At 49.4% G+C, this 19,569-nt stretch overlaps 2 protein-coding genes across 2 annotated transcripts in view; one reads left to right on the top strand and one right to left on the bottom strand.

Annotated features, from left to right (window-relative positions):
- The window catches only part of rad54l2 (RAD54 like 2), a 25,192-nt gene extending 9,293 nt beyond the window's left edge, over window positions 1-15,899 (top strand). The window contains exons 7-22 of the mRNA XM_084445582.1: window positions 621-803; window positions 1,183-1,316; window positions 1,534-1,730; window positions 2,491-2,833; window positions 3,608-3,785; window positions 4,862-5,086; window positions 5,851-5,969; window positions 6,209-6,315; window positions 7,609-7,708; window positions 7,868-8,073; window positions 8,330-8,508; window positions 9,124-9,320; window positions 10,889-11,061; window positions 11,827-11,916; window positions 12,143-12,232; window positions 12,621-15,899. Of these exons, the coding sequence (XP_084301708.1) occupies window positions 621-803; window positions 1,183-1,316; window positions 1,534-1,730; window positions 2,491-2,833; window positions 3,608-3,785; window positions 4,862-5,086; window positions 5,851-5,969; window positions 6,209-6,315; window positions 7,609-7,708; window positions 7,868-8,073; window positions 8,330-8,508; window positions 9,124-9,320; window positions 10,889-11,061; window positions 11,827-11,916; window positions 12,143-12,232; window positions 12,621-13,690 (3,591 nt within the window). The 3' untranslated portion in view covers window positions 13,691-15,899. The remainder of the gene's footprint in view (window positions 1-620; window positions 804-1,182; window positions 1,317-1,533; window positions 1,731-2,490; window positions 2,834-3,607; window positions 3,786-4,861; window positions 5,087-5,850; window positions 5,970-6,208; window positions 6,316-7,608; window positions 7,709-7,867; window positions 8,074-8,329; window positions 8,509-9,123; window positions 9,321-10,888; window positions 11,062-11,826; window positions 11,917-12,142; window positions 12,233-12,620) is intronic.
- A 152-nt stretch (window positions 15,900-16,051) lies between these two features.
- Window positions 16,052-19,005, bottom strand: cyb561d2 (cytochrome b561 family, member D2). Its single transcript, XM_084445585.1, has 4 exons — window positions 18,918-19,005; window positions 18,431-18,614; window positions 18,266-18,303; window positions 16,052-17,771 (listed from the first exon to the last, which is right to left on the bottom strand). Exons 2-4 carry the CDS (start codon window positions 18,555-18,557, stop codon window positions 17,268-17,270), a joined length of 669 nt encoding a protein of 222 aa, XP_084301711.1. The 5' UTR covers window positions 18,558-18,614; window positions 18,918-19,005; the 3' UTR covers window positions 16,052-17,267.
- Window positions 19,006-19,569: the final 564 nt, after the last annotated feature.

The following is a 19,569-nucleotide window of genomic DNA, read 5'->3' as shown; positions in this document are numbered from 1 at the left end:
GCTTGCCAGGGCCGTCAAACCACACCAGGTACACACACACACACACACACACACACACACACACACACACTGGCCCCACAGCTGGCCAGGGCCGTCAAACCACACCAGGTACACACACACACACACGCGCACACACACACACACTGGCTCCACAGCTGGCCAGGGCCGTCAAACCACACCTGGTAGAGAGAGACGAGCACACACACACACACACACACATACACATACATACACACACACACACACTGGCCCCACAGTTTGCCCGGGCCGTCAAACCACACCAGGTACACACACACATACAGTAGGGTTAGCCCCCAAACGTTCATTTTTTTCTTATTTTCTCTGAGGACCAATGTTCAGAGCTTCGTTGGCGAACACCAATGAATGTTCCAACCCTAATAAATGACATTTGGGCCATCCCTAACATGCAGTATAAGCAGCATACATACACACTCATATGCACTTAGGATGCCAACATACACTATACCCTCCCTCTCACACACACACACACACACACACACATTGGGCAGTAATAAACGAACGACAGGGGGCTTATCCCCAAAACCCAGTCTGACCACACGCCCTCTGACCTTTCTGCCCCCCCTCCCTCCTCCCCTCAGGTGGGAGGCGTCCGCTTCCTGTACGACAACCTGGTGGAGAGTCTGGAGCGCTACAAGAGCAGCAGCGGGTTCGGGTGCATCCTGGCGCACAGCATGGGGCTGGGCAAGACCCTGCAGGTCATCTCCTTCATAGACATCCTGCTCAGACACACCGGGGCCCACACCGTGCTGGCCATCGTCCCTGTGAGTGCGGGGCTGCGTGTGTGTGTGCGTGTGTGCGTGCGTGTGTGCGTGCAAGAGAGAGGTGTGTGTGTGTGTGGGAGAGAGAGAGGTGTGTGTGTGTGTGTGTGTGAGAGAGAGGGGGGTGTGGGTGGGTGTGTGCGTGTGTGTGTGTGTGTGTGTGTGTGTGTGTGTGTGTGTGTGTGAGAGAGAGAGAGAGAGAGAGAGGGGTGTGTGAGAGAGGTGTGTGTGAGAGAGAGAGGGGTGTGTGTGTGAGAGAGAGAGGGGTGCGTGTGTGTCTGTGTCTGTTTGTGTGTGTGTGAGGGTGTGTGTGTGTGTGTGAGGGGTGTGTGTGTGTGAGGGGTGTGTGTCATGTGGTTGTTCTCTATCTCTCTCTCTCCAGGTGAACACGCTGCAGAACTGGCTGGCGGAGTTCAACCTGTGGCTCCCGGCCCAGGAGTCCCTCCCCCCCGACAGCGACCCCGCCTCCTTCACCGCCCGCTCCTTCAGGGTCCACATCCTCAACGACGAGCACAAGTGTGTAACGTAGCGGTGGTGTGTGTGTGTGCGTGCGTGCGTGCGTGAGTGAGTGTGAGAGAGAGAGAGATGCGTGTCCTAAAATATCCTCAATGGACACCAGTGAACACCCAACTGACCTGTGCATGCGCGTGTTTGTGTGTGTGTGTGTGTGTGTGTGTGTGTGTGTGTACGCGCGGTGTGTGTGTGTGTGTGTGTGTGTGCGCGCTTCCTCCAGAACGACGGTGTCTCGTGCCAAGGTGGTGGAGGACTGGTCTCAGGGAGGAGGCGTGCTGCTGATGGGGTATGAGATGTACCGCCTGCTCTCCCTGAAGAAGAGCTTCGTCGCTGGCAGGAAGAGGAAGTCCAAGAAGCCCGCCGGGCCAATCATCATCGACCTGGACGAGGAGGACAGGCAGCAGGAGCTCATGAAAGGTGCAGGGGGAGGGGTCATAGGTCATGGATAGGGCCACACAGGGCTGGTTTGCCTCCATGCATGTGTCCTACATTTCTGCTAAAGGTTATGTTATGTTGTGTTATGTTATGCAAACAAACATACTTTTTATTTTTTGTCTTTAAAAAAAACAAAAAAAACATCCACAGAGCTTTTAGAAAGGTACAGAATAAAAGTTTTTTTTGTATCCCCCAAAAATGATTGATTATAAATGTATCATTTTTTAAAACTTGGATCGGTCCGAAATGAGTACTGTGTATGTCTGAGGTTGGGTTCCCACCTCTAGCAAGGCTTGTGAGCCAATAGTATTATGATACCACACGATATGTCAGGAGTGATCAGAAGTCCTAATATTATTGGCTCACTAGACTTTCAATTTTTTTTTTTTCTTTTTTTTTTTTAAGATTTGTCTATATTAAATTATTATCTATATCAGCTTTTAATATAAGCAATGTGGATACGAAGCATGTTAACAGAATTTTTTTCCCTAACTGAATTTGGAGTCGTTTTAGACACATTGAGTGCTGTCAAAATAGGGAGTTAAGCCACTGTTTGCTTGCTCTCACTCTCAGATAATCCACTTTCACTGCAAATTATATCAAATCAAATCACACTTCATTTATATCACACATTTCATACACAGAGGCAACGCAATCAAATCAAACTTTATCGACGCAGCACATTTCATACACAGAGGCAAAGCAAAGCGCTATATCTCGTCAACCCCCCCCTTCCCCCCAGGCATAGAGAAGGCCATCGCCAGGCCCGGCCCGGACGTGGTGATCTGCGACGAGGGCCACCGCATTAAGAACTGCCACGCCAGCACCTCCCAGGCGCTGAAGAGCATCCGGTCGCGGCGGCGCGTGGTGCTGACCGGCTACCCGCTCCAGAACAACCTGATGGAGTACTGGTGCATGGTGGACTTCGTGCGGCCGGACTTCCTGGGCACGCGGCAGGAGTTCAGCAACATGTTCGAGCGGCCCATCCTGAACGGCCAGTGTGTGGACAGCACGCCGCAGGACGTCCGGCTGATGCGCTACCGCAGCCACGTCCTGCACAGCCTGCTGGAGGGGTTCGTCCAGAGGTCAGGAGAAGCCAGAGACAACTTTATTCATTCAGCGCTGTTCATACTAGCAAATGTACTGTAGCACAAGGTGCTTTACAGAATAAATAAAAACATAGTTAAAATAGTAGATAGAAATAAAAAATAAAAAAATACATATTTTTATGGTGAAAGTAAGTTAAAAGTAAAATCAAAACTGATTATAAAAAATAAAATATTTACAAAGCGAGGAGAGATGGGAGGGAGGGAGAGAGAGGAGGGATGAGGGGAGGGATGGAGAGAAGAGGGATGAGGTAGAGAGGAGGGATAAGGGGAGGGATGGAGAGAGAGGAGGGATGAGGGGAGGGATGGAGAGGAGGGATGAGGTAGAGAGAGGAGGGATGAGGGGGAGAGGAGGGATAAGGGGAGGGATGGAGAGAGAAGAGGGATGAGGTAGAGAGGAGGGATAAGGGGAGGGATGGAGAGAGAGGAGGGATGAGGGGAGGGATGGAGAGAGTAGGGATGAGGTAGAGAGAGGAGGGATGAGGGGGAGAGGTAGAGAGGATGGATAAGGGGAGGGATGGAGAGAGAGAGGAGGGATGAGGGAGAGGTAGAGAGAGGAGGGATAAGGGGAGGGATGGAGAGAGAGAGAGGAGGGTTGGGGTGTGAGTGAATCTGAAAGATCTATACAGAATCTGTGTTGGTTCATTGCTCTGGTCACTGTCTCACCTGGAGTTTGGGGGGGGGTCACTCTCACCTGGAAGGGGCGGGGGGTCATTCTGTCTCACCTGGTTGTGTTTCCTGTGTCCGTCCCAGGCGTGGCCATGACGTGCTGAGGGACCAGCTGCCCTCCAAGGAGGAGCATGTGATCCTGGTGCGGCTGTCCCCCGTGCAGAGGGCGCTCTACGCCGAGTTCATGAACCGCTTCAGGGAGGCGGGCAACTCCGGCTGGCTGGGCCTCAACCCCCTCAAGGCCTTCTGCGTGTGCTGCAAGGTGGGCAGGAGGTCGCCCTCCAGACACTAGGTTTACATGGTACAGGTTTACACCTCTAGACGCTAGGTTTACATGGTACAGGTTTACACCTCTAGACGCTAGGTTTACATGGTACAGGTTTACACCTCTAGACGCTAGGTTTACATGCTACAGGTTTATACCTCTAGACGCTAGGTTTACATGCTACAGGTTTACACCTCTAGACGCTAGGTTTACATGGTACAGGTTTACACCTCTAGACGCTAGGTTTACATGGTACAGGTTTACACCTCTAGACGCTAGGTTTACATGGTACAGGTTTACACCTCTAGACGCTAGGTTTACATGCTACAGGTTTATACCTCTAGACGCTAGGTTTACATGCTACAGGTTTACACCTCTAGACGCTAGGTTTACATGGTACAGGTTTACAGCTCTAGACTACTAGGTTTACATGGTACAGGTTTACACCTCTAGATGCTAGGTTTACATGCTACAGGTTTACACCTCTAGATGCTAGGTTTACATGGTACAGGTTTACACCTCTAGACGCTAGGTTTACATGCTACAGGTTTACACCTCTGGACACTAGATTTACATGGTACAAGTTTACACCTCTAGACTACTAGGTTTACGTGGTACAGGTTTCCACCTTTAGATGATTAGGTTTACATGGTACAGGTGGTTTACCCCGCTAGGATGTGTGTGGAGGACTAGTAAACAGGACATGTGTAGAGGACTAGTAAACAGGACATGTGTAGAGGATTAGTAAACAGGACATGTGTAGAGGACTAGTAAACAGGACATGTGTAGAGGACTAGTAAACAGGACATGTGTAGAGGACTAGTAAACAGGACATGTGTAGAGGACTAGTAAACAGGACATGCAGGTGACTAGTGAACAGGTGACTAGTGAACAGGACATACAGGTGACTATTGAACTGGACATACAGGTGACTAGTGAACAGGACATACAGGTGACTAGTGAACATGTCATGTGTAGAGGACTAGTGAACAGGACGTGTGTAGAGGACTAGTGAACAGGAGGTTGTTTTGGAGTGGGTCTTTATCGTGCTCCGCCCCCTCCCCCCCGCCCAGATCTGGAACCACCCGGATGTGCTGTATGAGACGCTCCAGAAGGAGAACCTGGCGAACGAGCAGGACCTGGACCTAGACGACCTCGCCTCCGCCGCCAACCCCCGCTGCGCCGCCGTCAAGGGCAAGGCAGCGGACGCCGCCGCCAACGCCCGGGTCAACCCCATCGCGCTGCCCAACCTCAACCCCATGCAGGAGAGAGCCAATCAGGTCATCACCTACGAATGGGTACGTAGCTGCGATACGCTAGCCCCGTTAGCAAAGATGTCTAATCACCTGTGAATGGGTATGTTCTTAGCCGGTAGACAAACATACTCCAGGAGCTTGCTCGATCGCCTCGTTGAGAGGGGTCAGGGAAGAATTTTTACAGCTCACTTATCTGGCCCCTGGGTGATTACTGTTTTTTTGCTTCCCTCTGGAATATGTAGGGGTGGGATGTCTGCCCACCTCCCTTGTTCTCTGTAAAGCGCATTGTGTTGCCTCTGGGTATGAAATGCGCTATACAAATAAAGCTTTGATTGATTGATTGATGTAGCTGCGATACACTAGCCCAGTTAGCGAAGATGTCTAATCACCTGTGAATGGGTATGTAGCTGCGATACACTAGCCCAGTTAGCAAAGATGTCTAATCACCTGTGAATGGGTACGTAGCTGCGATACGCTAGCCCGGTTAGCGAAGATGTCTAATCACCTGTGAATGGGTACAGTATGTAGCAGCGAAACACTAGCTTGGTTAGCCATAGGGTCATGTATAATCACTGTCTGTGTGTTAGTATTCACATGTTTGTAATGTTTTTTAATGCGATTTGTAGTCTTGCACAGCCAGATCTTTCTCCACTCTTTATTGAGTGGCACCAAGGAGAGCCTCATCTCAAAAACCCTACAACTGTTGAGCCAGACTGTGCTTATTGTCATCCTCAAAACCTTGATTGTAGCACGTAACAATGTCTCTGACGGAAGCTCCTCTGTGGTCGTGGGTTGTCTCTTCCCAGGCCAAGGACATCATGAGTAACTACCAGACAGACGTCCTGGAGAACTCAGCCAAGATGCTGCTGCTCTTCCACCTCATCGACCAGAGTGTCAGCAAGGGGGACAAGATCCTGGTCTTCAGGTCGGTCAGATCTCTTCCAGCACCAAGGGGGGTGGGGGGGGCAGGGGGGGTCTCATTCATGTATGTGTGAAACATGTTTTCTTTGTGTGTGTGTGTAAGTAACATGTTTTCTGTCTTGTTCATGTGTGTGGAACATGTTTTCTTTGTGTGTGTGTGTGTGTGTGTGTGTGTGTGTGTGTGTGTGTGTGTGTGTGTGTGTGTGTGTGTGTGTAACATGTGTTCTGCGTGGGGCCCCTCAGCCAGAGCCTGTCCACCCTGTCGATCATCGAGGTGTTCCTGTGCAGGAGGGTCCTTCCCACCTCTGACAGCCAGGGCCAGACCTGGGCTCGCAACCTCAACTACTACCGTGAGTCCTCCACCGGACCCTCCTCCGCCTCCTGTGTGTGCGTGTGTGTGTGTGTCTGTGCGCGCAGCTGTCTCAGAGCGTTTTACCGAGTGTGACCATATCTCGTTGGAGGCAGCCACTACTGCTGTGTTGACCCAGATCGTGTTTTTCTCAAACCTGTTCTACGGCGGTCTGAATTGCTTGTATAACTCGGTGGGTCACCTTTTACAACGTGCACTTTGCCCACCTTTCCTGTCTTTGAGCCATTAAACGGGTCTTAACTGTGAATATCTTTGTTGATATGCTGTCCATAAATACAGCTCATTGCCTTCAGCTCTCTAACCTCACTACTCACCTCTGACCTCTGGACCCAACTCAGGAGCCAAGCTCAACAACAGCACCTTATAGTTATACTCCTTGGAATATACATCTACATTCTGTAAATAATGTATATACATATCTATAATATGATTACAAAAAGAGGTTGCGCTTAAACAAAATAGCTCTTCAAGTTAGAGTGCTAAAACCAAACTAATAATATGATTGAAAAAGCTTGCAAACACTGCAATTGTAGCACATCTGATCTATATCTATAATATATCATATCTATAATATATTTTATACATACTATACACATACCCATACTTTCTCTAGATCAATATGTATACTTGCAACTGTAGAATTCCATCTGTTCTTTCCCATTCCATTCATCTAGACATTAGAGATGCACCCATCCACTTTTCTTCAGTTTCGATCCGATTCCGATACCAGAATTTGGATATCTGCCAATACCGATACCACCCTTTTATTTTTCTTGAATAATTATTTATCATTAACTTCATTAATTATTATCATTAACATACACTTTATACACTTTGCACATACCATATTCTTACTGTATTGCTACTGTACTGCATTGAATTGTAATTGTAATTGAATTGTAATTGCATTGAAAGAAATCCTCCGCCACCGTCTAGTGTAACCAGCTCAAGCAACGCATGCAAAGGCTATGATTGATTGAATGAATGAATACCGTAGCTTTTTCACTTCATCTGGATCAGTAAGTGGATCGGCGACGTCAGGCCGATACGTGATCTGTGAGCCACGTCTGGATCAGAGCCCGATCCTGATACTGGATCGGATAGGTCCACATTTAGTATTTTGTACCCTACTTTTTTACTTTTTACTTTACTTACTTTACTTATTGTGTACAGCTGTTTGGGCTGCTTTCTAGGTGTGTCTAGAGCAGACATGTGAGTCTGTGTGTGTGTGTGTGTGCGTGTGTGTGCGTGCGTGTGTGTTATTGATCCGCAGGGCTGGACGGGAGCACGTCTGCGTCAGAGAGAGAGAGACTGATCAACCAGTTCAACGACCCGGAGAACCATAACGCCTGGGTTTTCCTCCTGTCCACCAGGTAATAGACCGGTCCCACACACACACACACACACACACACCAGCCCTTCACTTCCATACCGACACACACCGCGTACACACTCTCCGATCCATAGAAACCTACAGGTCCTCAGTGAGTTTCCTCTGTGCGTGCGTGTGTGTGTGTGTGCGCGTCCCCCAGGGCGGGGTGTTTGGGGGTGAACCTGATCGGGGCGAACCGCGTGGTGGTGTTCGACGCCTCGTGGAACCCGTGCCACGACGCCCAGGCGGTGTGCCGCGTCTACCGCTACGGCCAGAGGAAGCCCTGCCACATCTACCGCCTGGTCTGCGACTTCACCCTGGAGAGGAAGATCTACGACCGCCAGGTCTCCAAGCAGGGCATGTCCGGTAAGCGCGCGCGCGTGTGTGTGTGCGCGCTCATTTGTGTGTGTGTGTGTGAATGAATGAATGATTTTATTTTTGTATCTGGCCGCTCCAACACGACCCATCCCTTACAGGATTATTGTGATTATTCTCTGTGTGTGTGTGTGTGTGTGTGTGTGTGTGTGTGTGTGTGTGTGTGTGTGTGTGTGTGTGTGTGTGTGTGTGTGTGTGTGTGTGTGTGTCTGTGTGTGTGTGTGCCTGTGTCTGTGTGTGTGTTCAGACCGCGTGGTGGACGACCTGAACCCGGTGCTGAACTTCACGCGTAAGGAGGTGGAGTCTCTGCTACACTTCGTGGAGGAGGAGCCAGAACAGGCCACGCCCCCTCCCGTGGAACCCCCCCAGGAGATGGAGGAGGTCCTCAGTCAGGCCTGTCAGCTCTACCCTCACCTCGTCACCAAGGTACACACACACACACACACACACACACACACACCAGCTATACCCTCACCTCATCACCAAGGTACACACACACACACCAGCTATACCCTCACCTCATCACCAAGGTACACACACACACACACACACACCAGCTATACCCTCACCTCATCACCAAGGTACACACACACACACACACCTCACACACACCAGCTCTACCCTCACCTCATCACCAAGGTACACACACACACTCTCACACACACACACACACACACACACACACACACACACACACACACACACACACCTCACACACACCAGCTCTACCCTCACCTCATCACCAAGGTACACACACACACACCAGCTCTACCCTCACCTCATCACCAAGGTACACACACACACTCTCACACACACACACACACACACACACACACACACACACACACACACACACACCAGCTCTACCCTCACCTCATCACCAAGATACACACACACACACACCAGCTCTACCCACACCTCATCACCAAGATCACACACACCTCAAACACACACACACACACACTTCTTCACCAAGGTACGCACACACACACACACACACCACACACACAGCGTTGTGAACATTACTCTGTTGTGTTCTAGCCGCCGTTCCACCACGAGTCCCTGCTGGTGGACAGGAAGGAGATGAAGCTGACCAAGGCGGAGAAGAGGGCCGCCAAGAAGAGCTACGAGGACGAGAAGCGCGCCTCCGTGCCCTACTCACGCCCCTCCTACATCCACTACTACCCCACCAGCGACCAGACCCTCACCAACATCCCCGCCTTCAGCCAGCGCAACTGGTCAGTCTGGGCTCCCCGGTCGCTCTACGGCAGTTCGGCCATGACAGCAGAGTGAACATTACATGACAGCAGAGTTTACATTACATGACAGCAGAGTTTACATTACATGACAGCAGAGTTTCTCAACCCGGGGGCCGTGGACCCCCTGTGGTCCCTGGCATAATTACAGGGGGTCCTTGGCAAAGTTTCTTTTTTTTAATTTTTTTATTTTGTATGATGCACGGATATGACCATTTTGGCCGATACTGATATCAGATATTAACATTGCTCTCATGGCCGATAACCGATATTTACCGATGTCGATATGATCTGTATAAAAACAAGTTTCTATGATAATCAGATGTTATACATACTGAAAAACACATGTAAACACTGTCTCTATTTCAGAAAACATTTGGAAAAGATGATAAATCATAGATTTACCACATTGTTTCCTCTCAAAAACAACACACACGACAGCAGCTAGACAAATAGTTATTGGTTGTTCACACATCGGCCCTGTTTTGCACATCGGACCGATACCGATATATTAAAAAATGACCAACATTGGCCGATACCGATATGATTTCAGATATATCGTGCATCCCTAGTTAAATGTATCAAAAATATGTTTAAATAATATTGTATAAGCCCATCATACTTTTTAAAAAATTATGCTGTTTTAAAATGAACCAATAGGCAGGCATATTCACACTCACAATTCTCAGAGGGTTTCTGGTTCTGACTATATATATATATATTACTCCTGTATCAGAGGGTTTCTGGTCCTGACTATATATATATATATTACTCCTGTATCAGAGGGTTTCTGGTCCTGACTATATATATATATATTACTCCTGTATCAGAGGGTTTCTGGTCCTGACTATATATATATATATTACTCCTGTATCAGAGGGTTTCTGGTCCTGACTATATATATATATATATTACTCCTGTATCAGAGGGTTTCTGGTCCTGACTATATATATATATATTACTCCTGTATCAGAGGGTTTCTTGTCCTGATTATATATATTTTAGTTCAGTTTTATTTTGCACAATTTAAAATACACAATAATGACAAATGCTAGAACAGTGCAGGAAGAGGCAGGAAACCCAACGGGCTTATTTGAAGGCTCCACCTAAATAATGTTAAAAATCATTCAGTGTTGCAAAGAACACAAAAATAACAACAGAAAATAAAACAGCTACGTAAAAGTGATGGCAGATTGATAATGACAAAATATATAATTTCTAAAATGTGAGTGATTTGTACCTAAAATATACGGCATTTATGGTCTATTGTGCATGTGTGTACTGTACATGTATGTAAGTGTATATCTGTAAGTGATATATTGATTTATACATTGACATGAATACATGGATTATACTAATAAGTAGTGAAAAGCAGTTACAAGGCAGCAGTTAAATTATCTCTTAAATGTAAAAATAAGAAAAAGAACAGTTTTTTGCCAGGTGGGACAAATCACTCCATAATTTGGTGCCTCTAAATCTAATATCTATAACAGCTCTTGTAATCAGAGAGTGTTTTCCTGGTCCTGACTGCGTGTCCCTGTGTGCCCCAGGCGTCCCAGCGCGCGGGGCGATGACAAGCCGGTGGCCAGCGTGCGCCCGGTCCAGTCCACCCCCATCCCCATGATGCCGCGCCAGGTGCCCATGGCCGGGTCCAGCTCCACCTTCCCCGTCAACTACCTGCAGAAGGCCGGCGTCTACGTCCAGAGGATCGTCACCACCACGGGTACAAGCACGCATGCACGCTCACACACACACCCACGCACACACCCACACACACATACACACACACTGACAGACACACACACCCACACACATATACACACACACACACACACTGACTGATGCACACACATACACACACACTGACAGACACACAAACACACACACACACTTACAGACACATGTACACACACACTGACAGACAGACACACACACACACACACACTGAAAGCAATGAGCAGTGGCATGTGTAGCATTAGGCTGGCGTAGACAACATGGAGGCTGGCACAGGTCTGATATCTCTCTGTGTTGGGGCCTCAGATATAGTGATCCCAGGTCTGATATCTCTCTGTGTCGGGGCCTCAGATATAGTGATCCCAGGTCTGATATCTCTCTGTGTCGGGGCCTCAGATATAGTGATCCCAGGTCTGATATCTCTCTGTGTTGGGGCCTCAGATATAGTGATCCCAGGTCTGATATCTCTCTGTGTTGGGGCCTCAGATATAGTGATCCCAGGTCTGATATCTCTGTGTTGGGGCCTCAGATATAGTGATCCCAGGTCTGATATCTCTCTGTGTTGGGGCCTCAGATATAGTGATCCCAGGTCTGATATCTCTCTGTGTCGGGGCCTCAGATATAGTGATCCCAGGTCTGATATCTCTCTGTGTTGGGGCCTCAGATATAGTGATCCCAGGTCTGATATCTCTCTGTGTTGGGGCCTCAGATATAGTGATCCCAGGTCTGATATCTCTCTGTGTTGGGGCCTCAGATATAGTGATCCCGGGGGCCAACAGCAGCACGGACGTCCAGGCCCGCATCGGCGCGGGAGAGAGCATCCACGTGATCAAGGGCTCCAAAGGTGAGGATAACATCTCCTGGGTTGAGTGGTAGTGTTCTCCTGGGTCCAGACACACACAGAGCTGCTCCACCTCCTCTCTTCCAGAGCTTCCATTCTTTAGAATATACTGCAGCTGCTCTACTTCCCTCTACTAGAGCTTCTGTTCTTTACCATATAGCCGCTCTACCTGCCTCTACTAGAGTTTTGGTTCTTTACCATATACCTGCTCTACCTCACTCTGCTGCAGGCACCTACATCAGGACCAGCGACGGCAGGATCTTTGCCATCCGCTCAGGGAAGATCAGCCGGCCTGCAGATGGATCTACCACTTCTAGAGGTGACTTGCCCAGTGGACACACCCAGATCACACCGTGATCACATCCAGATTACACCCAGATCACATCCAGATCACACCCAGATGACACCCAGATCACACCCTGATCACACCCAGATCATAACCAGATCACACCCTGATCACACCCAGATCATAACCAGATCACAACCAGATCACACCCAGATCACACCCTGATCACAACCAGATCAGACAGCACGATGGGGTTAGCAGATGCACTGCTCAGGCAGGGGTGGTGGTAGTAGGGGGGTCGGGGTTAGTGAAGGAGAACTGAAGTGAGATATGGATGTCGCACAGGACAGGTTAGCCGCTGGCGCTTCCCTTTGTGATTGGCGGTTGGCATTAGAAAGCCTCTCCCTCTCTTCCTCCGCAGACTCCCAGGGCGCCTTGCTCCACTCGGTCAGCAACGGCTGCTCCTCCCCCGCCGAGCGCCACCGGCGCCAGAGCCCGGACGACGAGACCCGCCCCTCCACCCCCGACAGCCCAGAGATCCTCCGCGAGCTGGGCTGCTACCCCGTCCCCCCCATCCCCCCCTCCTCCGACGACAACAACAACGCCGCCGCCATGGGGAACCACCTCCCCTCGCCGCCGGACGCCGCTGCGGGAGACGGCAACCCGCGGCGCAACCAGATGCTCGACCTCAGCAGCAGGGCGGGGCGGGGGGGCGAAGACATCCTCCTCCCCACCCTGGGCACCGGGCGCGGCGGCAAGCGCAAGATGGCGCCCGCGGGCGGCGGACACAAGCAGGTGGGCGGGAAGCGGGCCTCCGCGGCGACCCGGTACTCCGGCATGCCCCTGGGCGGCGGCGGCGGCGGCGGGCTCAACTTTCCCACGGTCGGGGGCCTCAACCCCGCCTCTCTGCTGGGAGCCCTGGGCCACATGAGCCACCCGCTCCTCATGGGCTCCGGCGGGGGCGGGGCCGGGGCTGGGGGCGGGGCCGGCGGCGGAGGGTCCGCCTACCTCCAGAACCCGGCGCAGACTCTAGGGGACCTGCAGGCGATGTTCCCCACCGCGGCCACCGACCTCCTGGGGCAGGCCACAGGCAACGGACACCTCCCCTCCTCCGCCTCCACCACCACCACCATGTCCTCCCTGGCTCCCGCCTCCTCCTCCTCCTCCTCTCTCCCTCCCTACCTCCTCAACCCCAGCATGGCCGGCCTCCTCTCCTCCGGCTTCCCCCTCAGCTACAGTCAGTCCCTGCTGGCCGAGCCCAGGATGTACCCCGGTTCCATGCAGCTCTCTGGGGGCGGGGGCCTCCCCTCGACGGCCGCCGCCCCCAGCTCCGCCGGCGCCTCCTCCTACCTCTCCCACTACCCCAGCTCCCCCTCTAGCCTGCTGGGGGCAGCGCTGAGCCAGCCGGACTCCTACCACCCCCACCACCTGGGCGCAGAGAACGGCGGCAGCAGCTCGGACGACGACGTCATCGAGGTGATGGGTCAGTAAAAGGGAAAAAAAAAAATCACCGCCGGTAAGACTGACTCTCTGTGAGACAATCGCCTGGCTTTGTTCGACCCCCCCCCTATACACACACACACACACACGGACTCTCCCATGCCGCGGCGGAACGAGAGACGGGGCGATGTGCTTGTTGAGACAAAGTATCAAATCCTTATGCTGAATATCCGGAGTGAAAAAGGCTGAAAGTGGGAAGATGAGCCTGAGGAAGAAGAAGAAGAAGCAGGAACGATCATACTAGACTTGAGTTTTTAAGGGACCAGCTGAATCTCGTCAGGGAGCTGGCTCAAACCATGGCCATGACCTGCTTTGTCGTCATTGAGGACGCTGTTGGACTGTCGTAAGCCCTCGAGCTGAACCGAACATTATCAACCACACAGAGCGCTTGCTTTCAAAGAGGTTCTTCTAGAGTCGTTAGCTATTTGATAGACATCGTAGCACCCCTCCCCCCTAAATGTTGATTAAAATACTATAACTGATATTGTACTATACTTCTTTTTGGGGTTAATGCTGGTGGCTATAATCTTTCATTGTTGATGGGCAGAGTTGGGTTGGGGTTTTGGAAATGAAGCGCTATAATGATCAAGTCGATGAGGAGAAACCACGCCCTCTGCTGGGCACTGGGGGGAACAAGTCATACTTTTTGTTTTCAGAGACCTTAAAACTCAAAATGAATGTACTTTCATGTTAGCCTTTTGATAACACTAGGGGCTAGGACATGGGTTCGGACAATGTGTTGTGCCCTTTCGTTTTTTTAGCCTTAAAATGACACACAAAGGGATCTCGAGTCTTAGCATTTTGATCCGTTGGCCGATCCCCCTATTTTGTTAGCAGAACTACTGAGCATTGAGACAAGTCTGTGTTGAACCCCAGGCACAAACAGCACTCGACAAGCAACACTACTCTTACTGTTACATTATAGTGAGAGAGAAATGGATCGGTGGTTTTTGTGCTCAAACAGGATGCTCGTTTTTGGAGTTGTGGCATTTATATACAGTGACACCGTACCTGGTGCATCATGGGAGTGTGTAGCCACACAAAACCACCACCGCCGACAGTCACAGTTGTGAAGAGGAGGAGTATTCTGTTGAACCCACCCAGGACTGTGCTCACAGGTTATGTGCAATGGCCTTACCCAAATGAGAAGCACAGGGGGGTCCCTTGACGAGCCCCCCTGGAAGCACTGCAGTGTAGAGCAGCATCTCAGTAGTGTCAGTGTAGCTCCACAGTGCTTTGGGATCCGTGTCCGTTTGCTGTTCCCTGTGGTCCGTAACCCGCGTTTCATGTCTGTGATGTCATCGGAAGATTATGTAGTTTGTGGGAGTGGTTCCCGTTTCGCCGTTTTAGAATTCTGTGCGAAAATGGACGCAAAAACTGTTGATACTGGAGGCGGGAATATCAGGTGTGCTGCATCACTTCCTGTGGTGCGATTTCCTGTGGAATTTCAGTTTCTCCTAAACTCAAGACTTCATTGTCCAAGATCATTTTACTGTTATGTTACAAACACCTTCAGTCAACCCATCATCGCCGACTTTCTTCTTCTCTCCAACCCCATATGTCAACCCCGTTTCCTTGATTCAGCTGAATCGTTCATGATTACAAGACATGGGGCAGGCTTGGTTCGTTTCATCCAGTTTGACCGATAAACTATGTTTTCTTAGGCCCAAATCAGATGGTTGACACTTGGGTAATTCTGCCTACCTGGTGAAGCAGTGCCTACCTGCTGTTGTCTCATGTCTTATATCCATGAATGATTCAGCCGATCATCTCAATCTTCAGTCAGTCTACCGCTGACGTTCATCTGAATCTTATCATGACGCATTTTAAAGACAAAGTCCCCCACTGTCTGGCAGTCATTTCACCTGTTTATAATTTCCAAAGTGTCAGAAAGTGTTTTTTTTTTGTTTTTTTTAAAGTAATGTTCTTTTATAACTTCTCAATATTGTTAGCTCTCCTATAGTTCATTCCTTCTTTCAATGTATGCATTTACCAAAATTATTTATTTAAGATGGAAAATGAATCCATCCATGTTTTTATTTTTGTACATTATTATGCTCTTTGGTTTTGTCTTCTGTTGTGACCTTTGACCCGAGGATGGGAGATCCAGAAGTGACGGGCCGTCGGCCACCCTGTGTATCCAGCTTAGCGGACAAACCATGACTGTGTTATTACTGTTATTTTAACAGAATAAAATCTCTTGCAGTAAGAAATCACATGTTTTTTTTACCCGCTAAATACTTCGTGGTCTTTGTCTTCTGATCAAATCCTGTAGAGACGTCATCTGTGGAGATGACAACGTATAATCTGCCTTCCTTGAAAGGAACATAGAAATGAGAAGCGAGTGGGCAACATTTTATTAAATACATGTCAAGAAACATATAAAAAGGATTGGTCTTTTTTTAAGAAAAAAGCTTGAAATCAAGCTGCATCGATAAAACAAATGCTTGGCATGGATACTGCATGGATAAACAGCATAAACTTCAACAAAAGCAACATCAAGGCACTGGTGCTTTTTGAGTTGCGCATCTTCAGTGACGATCACTATTCACCATCTACAGGCTTGTTCAGTCTCACAGGGTCAGAGACATGAAGTACGTCCACACTACAGCTGTGCTGTGACGCAACTACTAGTGTAGGACTCCAGACCGGCCTCAACACCACGTTCTGAACGTCCCCGTCCCAGAATCCACCACATTTTTACTGTCTTGTCTCGGTCTTGGACAAGGAGGACTCAGGATTTTATTTCAAGACCACAACTGTGGGAATATCACTCAATTGCCAGTTCACTGTCTCATTTATTTGTTATTTATGTAAAACTGCAACAACAACAAAATGCAACCAATAACTTGTCAGGTCAATTTGAGGAGTTAGATAGGTTTGCATGTTCCACGTTTTATCATAAGTGTGTCATGCAGTGTGGGACTCGCGCTGGTCTGGTCCTGGTCTTGACCCAGTCTCACACTGCCTTGGTCTTGGTCTCAACCCCTCAAATTCTTGGTCTTGTCTCGGTCTTGATACACTCTGGTCTGGGTCATGACTTGTTCTGGGTTTACAGGGTCTGGGTCATGACATTTTCTGGGTTTAAAGGGTCTGGGTCATGACTTGTTCTGGGTTTAGAGGGTCTGGTCATGACTTGTTCTGGGTTTAGAGGGTCTGGTCATGACTTGTTCTGGGTTTAAGAAGTCTTGACTACAACACTGGTAAGTACTGCAAATGAACCCTGTTTTGTTTCATTCTACAATTTTCAACTGTGTGTGTGCGTGCGAGTGTGCGTTTGTGCGTGCGAGTGTGCGTATATTCTTTATCTTTGTCTGTTGCTGAAGGCGGTTACATTTGAAATTCTGTTTCCGTTAACAATTATCAGATGGACAAACTAAAGACATAATTGGACATATTACACTTGTTAGACACCAAATACATGAATAGGTACTGGCAAAATAAATGCTAATACATTTTCGGTCACTTATTTCTGTGCGCTTTCAGTCCATGTAATTACCACGTTCTTTGTGAAATGGGTCGGACGTACGCGAGTCTAAGACTACCGGGGTGTCATTTACAGCTGTGTCTACGACTGCAGGCGTTTCTTGGCCATGAGGGCGTCGGTCACTTGGCTCATGACGACCAGGGAGGTGAGGACGGGACAGAGGGCCGCCAGGTACCAGGCGTACCCCCCCGCCAGCCCTTCGAACCAGGAGGAGCAGAGACCCAGGGACAGGCTGGCGCCGCCCAGCAGGTAGGTGAGCAGCCCGGCCGTGGCGTGGTACCTCTTGAGCCGGGCCAGAGACCAGCCCTTGGCCAGGGAGGTGTAGATGAGGGGCAGAGCCGCCAGGGACTGCACGCTGACCACGCCCACTGTCAGCGCCCCCAGCAGGCCGTGCCAGGTGGTGAAGTGGGCCTTTCCGTTCAGGTGCTTGTTGTAGGCGATGGCGGCCAAGCCCAGGGAGGCGCAGGTGACGCAGAGGACCTGCAGGAGCCAGTGGACGCGCCCCTTGGTCTTGTGGGGAAGCTTAGGGACCGGGGAGGCGGACGGGGAGAAGATGAGGATGGCCTCGGTCATGAGCAGAGAGAACTGCCGGGAGAAAGGAGAGTAGCGGCTAAATGTATTATGTGAGGAGTGTGCATGTGTGTGTGTGTGTGTGTGTGTGTGTGTGTGTGTGTTAAAATTGAGAAGATTTGATGAATGTCCCGATCACTTGAACCAACACCTGACAACACTAGAATAACTGAACAATCCTTACCTATACAATAGACAACAACAACTGACTCTGTACAACTGTATACAGTACTTGAATGCTATTTATTTGCACTGCCTATATCAAGGACACCTTCACCCATGACTGGATGGGATTTGTAGATGCTGTAGTTACTGCTAGACCATGGATAGTAAAGTGCCAGTTTGGGAGCCTTAACATGTCTAGCTACATACCCAAGACTGGAATGAGGAATTGATTAGTGTTGATAAGTGACTGTAAGGACAAGCAATGACAAGAATTCCAATGTACCTGTACTGGTCATAGGCCAATATTAAACGTTTCTATTGTATTAAGAAAGGTGTCAACTTACAGCTAGCGTCATAAGGAAAGGGTGCCAGGAAAACAAACCTGAAAAATAATTCATAGTATCTTTCTTAGTTTCGTATTGGGAAAAGCGTTGTGAGGATTTATATTGAATACGTGTTGTAAAATCCTCTAAAGACTAGTGGTGGACACAAGCGGTGGAGATGCTTACTGGTTCCTGGCCGTGACAGCACCGCGATTGACACCGTGAACACAACACACACGAGGTGGGCCAGCGCTCCACACAGGATTCTCGTGTAGCCGTAGATTCGGGGCTCGGATTCGGACACCTTCGCCATGGTTTCCTTGTCCCTTCGTCAGGTCACGAACCTGTCATGGTCCCTCTGCAACCATGCCTGCAACGACCCGACATGAACTCACGATTACTTTACTCATCCACAAGAGGGTGGTACGCGCGCGCAAACGCGCACACACACACGAAACTACACACCATAACGACGAACGTATTTCTCAATAATGTTAAGAGAATAAGCAGCACTATTTGAAACGTGTTACGTTATCTATGAATCTAAACTAGCCCGTCTTCGAATCGCAGAGTCACTGTTGCTCAGCTCTAGCTATCGCTTCTGCGCCTACAGAGCTCGCAAAACGATGAGGTAAAGGTAACCTGAGCTAAGTCAAGTGGCATGCAGACTTACCGTAGCTTTACAATGATTACATATATTCGTGTTAACATTAAACTGGGAAGTTGACTTAATAAACTTTTACAAAATATATCCCCAGCCGGCCTGTCTGACGTGGACAGAACACTTCCTGTTTCGCACATGCGTCCTGGGGATTGTAGTTCCCATTGGAGAACGCACTGGACAATGCAGGGTGAGTTCACTCCATGGAGGTATAATATGGTTCACTCCCGTTCACTCTGAAAACAGTGTGCACCGTTTTGCTACACTTTCCGGGTTGAACGATACGTTTTCCCCGTGTTATCCAATCAGCAGAGTGTTCCAACCATGGAGGTATAATATAACTGGAGACGGCATTGAAAATGGCTGCCTATTCATTTCAATGAAAGTTGCTCACCGGCGCATGAAGCCATTTGACGTAGTGGCCAAAGCCCGGTATTGCAAGTCAAGTCACGGCATGCGGCCCAAGAACCTTATTTCCCATGTTAGTGGATGATGATAGATAGGGCTAGAAAAGGAAAACAAAATTTTTCTGGGTATCATTCAGCATCAGAGACCAATCTTATCAATATAAACTTTTAATTCAATGGGGTTTTGGGGTTTTTGAAGCCACCAATACCTGTATCGAGCCATTTAAACATGTGCTGTGCACGAGCCTCGGGGACGC

Source organism: Borostomias antarcticus (genome assembly GCF_949987555.1).
Source record: "Borostomias antarcticus genome assembly, chromosome: 11".
Taxonomy (NCBI): Eukaryota; Metazoa; Chordata; class Actinopteri; order Stomiiformes; family Stomiidae; genus Borostomias; species Borostomias antarcticus.
The sequence above is the reverse complement of the archived record's forward strand: the minus strand, read 5'-3'. Positions and strand labels throughout refer to the sequence as shown.

Excerpts from the sequence above, each read along its gene's own strand:
- cyb561d2 (XM_084445585.1), bottom strand. The coding sequence starts at position 18,557 with ATGGCGAAGGTGTCCGAATCCGAGCCCCGAATCTACGGCTACACGAGA. Across the intron at positions 18,304-18,430 it reads GCTGTCACGGCCAGGAACCA|GTTTGTTTTCCTGGCACCCT; the intron begins GTAAGCATCTCC and ends ATTATTTTTCAG. Across the intron at positions 17,772-18,265 it reads CTTTCCTTATGACGCTAGCT|TTCTCTCTGCTCATGACCGA; the intron begins GTAAGTTGACAC and ends TTCTCCCGGCAG.